At 37.7% G+C, this 3,935-nt stretch overlaps 1 protein-coding gene across 3 annotated transcripts; it reads right to left on the minus strand.

Moving 5' to 3' along the window:
- Positions 1-6: 6 nt before the first annotated feature.
- On the minus strand, positions 7-2,297 carry olah (oleoyl-ACP hydrolase). Of its 3 annotated transcripts, none has more exons than XM_020597629.1 (7): positions 2,007-2,297; positions 1,710-1,804; positions 1,344-1,482; positions 1,093-1,192; positions 635-804; positions 463-545; positions 7-190 (listed from the first exon to the last, which is right to left on the minus strand). In XM_020597629.1, exons 1-7 carry the CDS (start codon positions 2,027-2,029, stop codon positions 48-50), a joined length of 753 nt encoding a protein of 250 aa, XP_020453285.1. In that variant the 5' UTR covers positions 2,030-2,297; the 3' UTR covers positions 7-47. The 3 variants fall into 3 exon arrangements, with proteins under 3 accessions (XP_020453285.1, XP_020453283.1, XP_020453284.1); XM_020597627.1 differs by having other exon boundaries at positions 1,710-1,837; XM_020597628.1 differs by having other exon boundaries at positions 1,710-1,906.
- Between the last annotated feature and the right edge of the window lie 1,638 nt (positions 2,298-3,935).

Consider the following 3,935-nt stretch of genomic DNA (forward strand, 5'->3'; position numbering starts at 1 on the left):
AAAATCATTGGATACAATATATTGTACAGCAATTGTACATATTTTTACTATAAATAGTCCATTTCTGATGTTTCCAGATGCCTTGTGATGTAGTCCAGTAAAATTTTTTCATTTCCAGAATCCTTCAGGTAAAAATGAGATCCATCGAACAACCTGACGGTGAAATCCCCTGATGTGATGTCTTTCCAAGCTGTTGATAAAATATATAAATAGCATTAATTACAGTATAAAACAAGGAAGATAAAGATGAAGGTTATGTGTCTTTTTTCTGAGGCAATTTGTGATGTGCACTAACTCTGGCACAAAATCATATGCACTTCACCTGACCAAGCTGCCGACTTGTTCAACTAATATAAATTTACAGAGACCAAATGTTTCATGTTTTCTCATAGTGAGCATCCTGAATCCTTTATCCACCCTATTTCTCATAGGATGGAGTGAGTGCGATATCAGATATCTGACCTTTCATGTCGTGAGGAATGTCGTCCTTTCCATCGAAACATGTGACTGGGCAGGACAGGATTGGACAGTCTGGCTTGTTACAGCTGCAGGAAAGTCAGCAGCTCCAGTCACTACTAACACCCATTTTAAATTAATGGTTAAATGAAGTAACAAAATGGAGGTGTCAGCCCACCTGTAATTCTCCACAACGTGCAGGTCGGCCTTCAGGGCAGGAAGGAAGAGTTTCAGTACTTCTGGGTTTGCCAGCAGCTCAGGAGGAGTTCCTCCATTTGAAACCAACCACTTGAGAAAATCATCGTCTGATAACTCACTTCGCTTTGGTGCATTGATACGTGTTTCTGACTAAAAGACACAGAACAACATAATATACTGTATCATCTCTGTTGTTGTATATCAGAATCAATCATTGTCACTTGAACAAGACCAGTTGTGGTTGAAACACGGTCACATCTATGTAGATTTGACTTCACCTTCAACATTTACAACAATTATTAACAGCTTTCTAGTTTTCAGTTACATGTTTGCAGCCCCACAGGACAGATTTAACTCATTTGTAATTTAGTCTGGAAAGTTAAAATACGAGGTCTGTGAAAGAGTACTTAAAGTGATATTGTGTGTGGGTTTACTTACATAGGGTGCAGAAGCACCAGACAGAAATATGTGAACTGGTTCAATGTTGTGAAGTTTCTTCAGAGCGTGTGCAACAGCGAAGCTCGTGAAGGCCCCAAAACTAAACCAGGTCAGAGCAGTGTAACCGTGATGTTAATATAAAACATGTAGGTGATGGAAAAAAGGAAGCACAAACACGAGACAAAGAGAAAACGGTGCTGTGTTATTATAAGAGACTCTGAGTCATTTATTAAGCCCAGTTTTGATCATACCTATGGCCAAAGAGAGCAAATGGCTTTTCTTTTAGAAACGGCAACAACACGCCCACAACCTCATCCACAATCTGTTGCATGCTCAGAAAGAAGGGCTCTCTGGTTCGACTCTCTCTGCCTGGAAGTTTGACTGCGAACACTGAAAGACAGAAAACATTCCCAGCAACATGGCCACACTTTTGTTTAATGATATAAAGACAAAATAATTTTTAGTTAACACTCACCTTCCTTTTAAGCAGACTAATGGGCATTTTATACATTAGATTAAAAATTAGAATAACTTTTCAAAACTTGAGAAATAGTGAATACTGAGCAACCAGACAGATCAACAGCAAAGTGCAGCACACGATCTGCATGGTGCATTACCTTCTGCAGAGCTGAGGACGTTTCCCCAGCGAGCATAGTGCACGGACCCTCCACCAGCCCAGGGGAAGCAGATCAGCCTGGCCACAGCATCTGGCCTTTTTTTGAAACAGTTGATCACCTTCTCCATCCTAATTTAATGTAACAAATGATGATCCAAGCCTGATTTATATTTGTTTTGACTGTTTATGTTCCTACTTCTGTTTAACAAGAGAGCACATATGCAAAACTTTGACACTTCCAACCAAAACAATTTATCTTGAAGCAAGGATTTAGGGGGGATTATTAAAATAGTCACACTTGTTTGCTGCAGGCTGCTCCATTAACTTCTCCCAAGAAAACAGACATAACTCCTCTTGGTGAAGTATACGGCTTCCTGCTTATTTTCTTCTTTGCTTTGTGTGTGGATCTGTAGTAAAATAAATGTGTGTATTCTAGAGACATCTACAGTATGGAGTGAGTATCTCCACGCAAAAATGCAGTAGTGTTCACTGAAACATTTATTAGTTCATGTCATGTTTTGTAAAATGCTATGTATAGTACCTGCACGGATATGGCGTGATCGAAACTCATAACACGCAAATGCAAGCTTTTATCTTAAAATGTGAAGGAAGTAATTGATTTAAAAAAAAAAAAGTTTATAGGAAGTGACGTTGTTTTCTACAATTGGTATTTCCTGATGGATTTCCCTCAGTTGAGGAGGAAGAGGGAGAGACAGTTTTGTCAAGTTAGACGGAGAGAGTCAAGATAATACAGGAAATCACATAGCCGTCCTCGTCTGTATATAAATCGACAGTGTTGGTAGAGCATTGGCAAGAATTTTACTAAATAAAAATAGCAATACCAGTGTAAAAATATTTCATTACAAGTGATTTCCCTGAATGCAAAATTTTACTTTATTAAAAATATAGAGGTTTTATCAGCAATATGTAATGTTAAAAAAGTAAATGTACCATGTTGAATGACCTAATAAAATGTAACATTATGTACGTTATATTATTGGTGTGTGAGCAGCACTTAAATTGCGTATTTGGTCAATATTTCACATAACAGAACAATATTACCAACTGCTTTGATAATCACATATTTGGTTTAATAGTTTTTTAAGGAAAAATGACTTTTTCAGGTTTCTTCTCAAACATATGAGGGTTTCCTTTTTCATATACAGCAGTAAAGTGAATAAGTGAATTTTGGACTGTTGGCAGGACAAAAGTTATCTGAAGGCCTTGGACTCTTTAAGAAACTGCACCAGGCATTTTCTCTATTATAAAGACCGATCATTCAACTAATCAAGAAAACAATCATCAACATGATGTATTTTATAATGTACAAAATTATAAAATGATGTACACAAGAATGTATCAATAATAATCCAATTATATAAGTACATTATTGTGAAATGTTCCATTCTGCATAATTAACACATTTACTTTTAATACTTTTAATCATATTTTTAATGATAATGCTATTGTACTTTTACTTCAGTAACGTCTTGAATGCATGACCTTTCTTGTAACTCTATTTTTACACTGTGGTACTGTTACTTTTACATAGGTAAACAATCCGAGTACTTCCTACACCACTAACTGAACTGTGGACTTTCCACAACTGATTATTGCAATGTATAGAACAAGAATAATCAATTAAATCGATAAAAACAAACAGTTCTAAAACAAATGCCAAAACATCTGCCTTGCAGAACCTGCCCTACGTTGTTCGTTAATGCTTTTGATTTGAAGGAGCCTTCCGGAAGTCGTATTAGTTTGACGTTAGTAAGAGAGGGTGGTGTAGATTTTAGACCGGTTTCTTGCCAATATCCAGGAGGACGCAGGGGTTGTGAACACCCCCCTCTCCTTGTCAGTTTGATAAAGAAGGGTACTGGGTTGTCACGCTAACCTACCCGGGAGGACGAACGCAGTAACTGATCAGGTAAATATTTATGTCGTTGTTGTGCTGCGAGTTTCGAGTTAGTTGCTAGTTGACGTCGGCTAAAGCTAACTAACGCAGTAGGCTAACATTAACCCACCGCCGCTGAGGCTCTCAGCGAAATGTATACAGTTAACAGCTACGTGTCTAAACTGTCACAAAACATTTCCAACACTCAGAATAATACTGTTCTTATTTCAGGTGCATGAAAAGGCGTTTTAAGGGACAAACGTGGGGGCATTTTGTTTTATGTTGAGCTGTCAGTTGCGGTAAGGCAGTGTCAGAGGGAGAGGATTTCAGCCG

This window comes from Monopterus albus, unplaced genomic scaffold (genome assembly GCF_001952655.1).
Source record: "Monopterus albus unplaced genomic scaffold, M_albus_1.0 scaffold34.1, whole genome shotgun sequence".
NCBI classification, from domain to species: domain Eukaryota; kingdom Metazoa; phylum Chordata; class Actinopteri; order Synbranchiformes; family Synbranchidae; genus Monopterus; species Monopterus albus.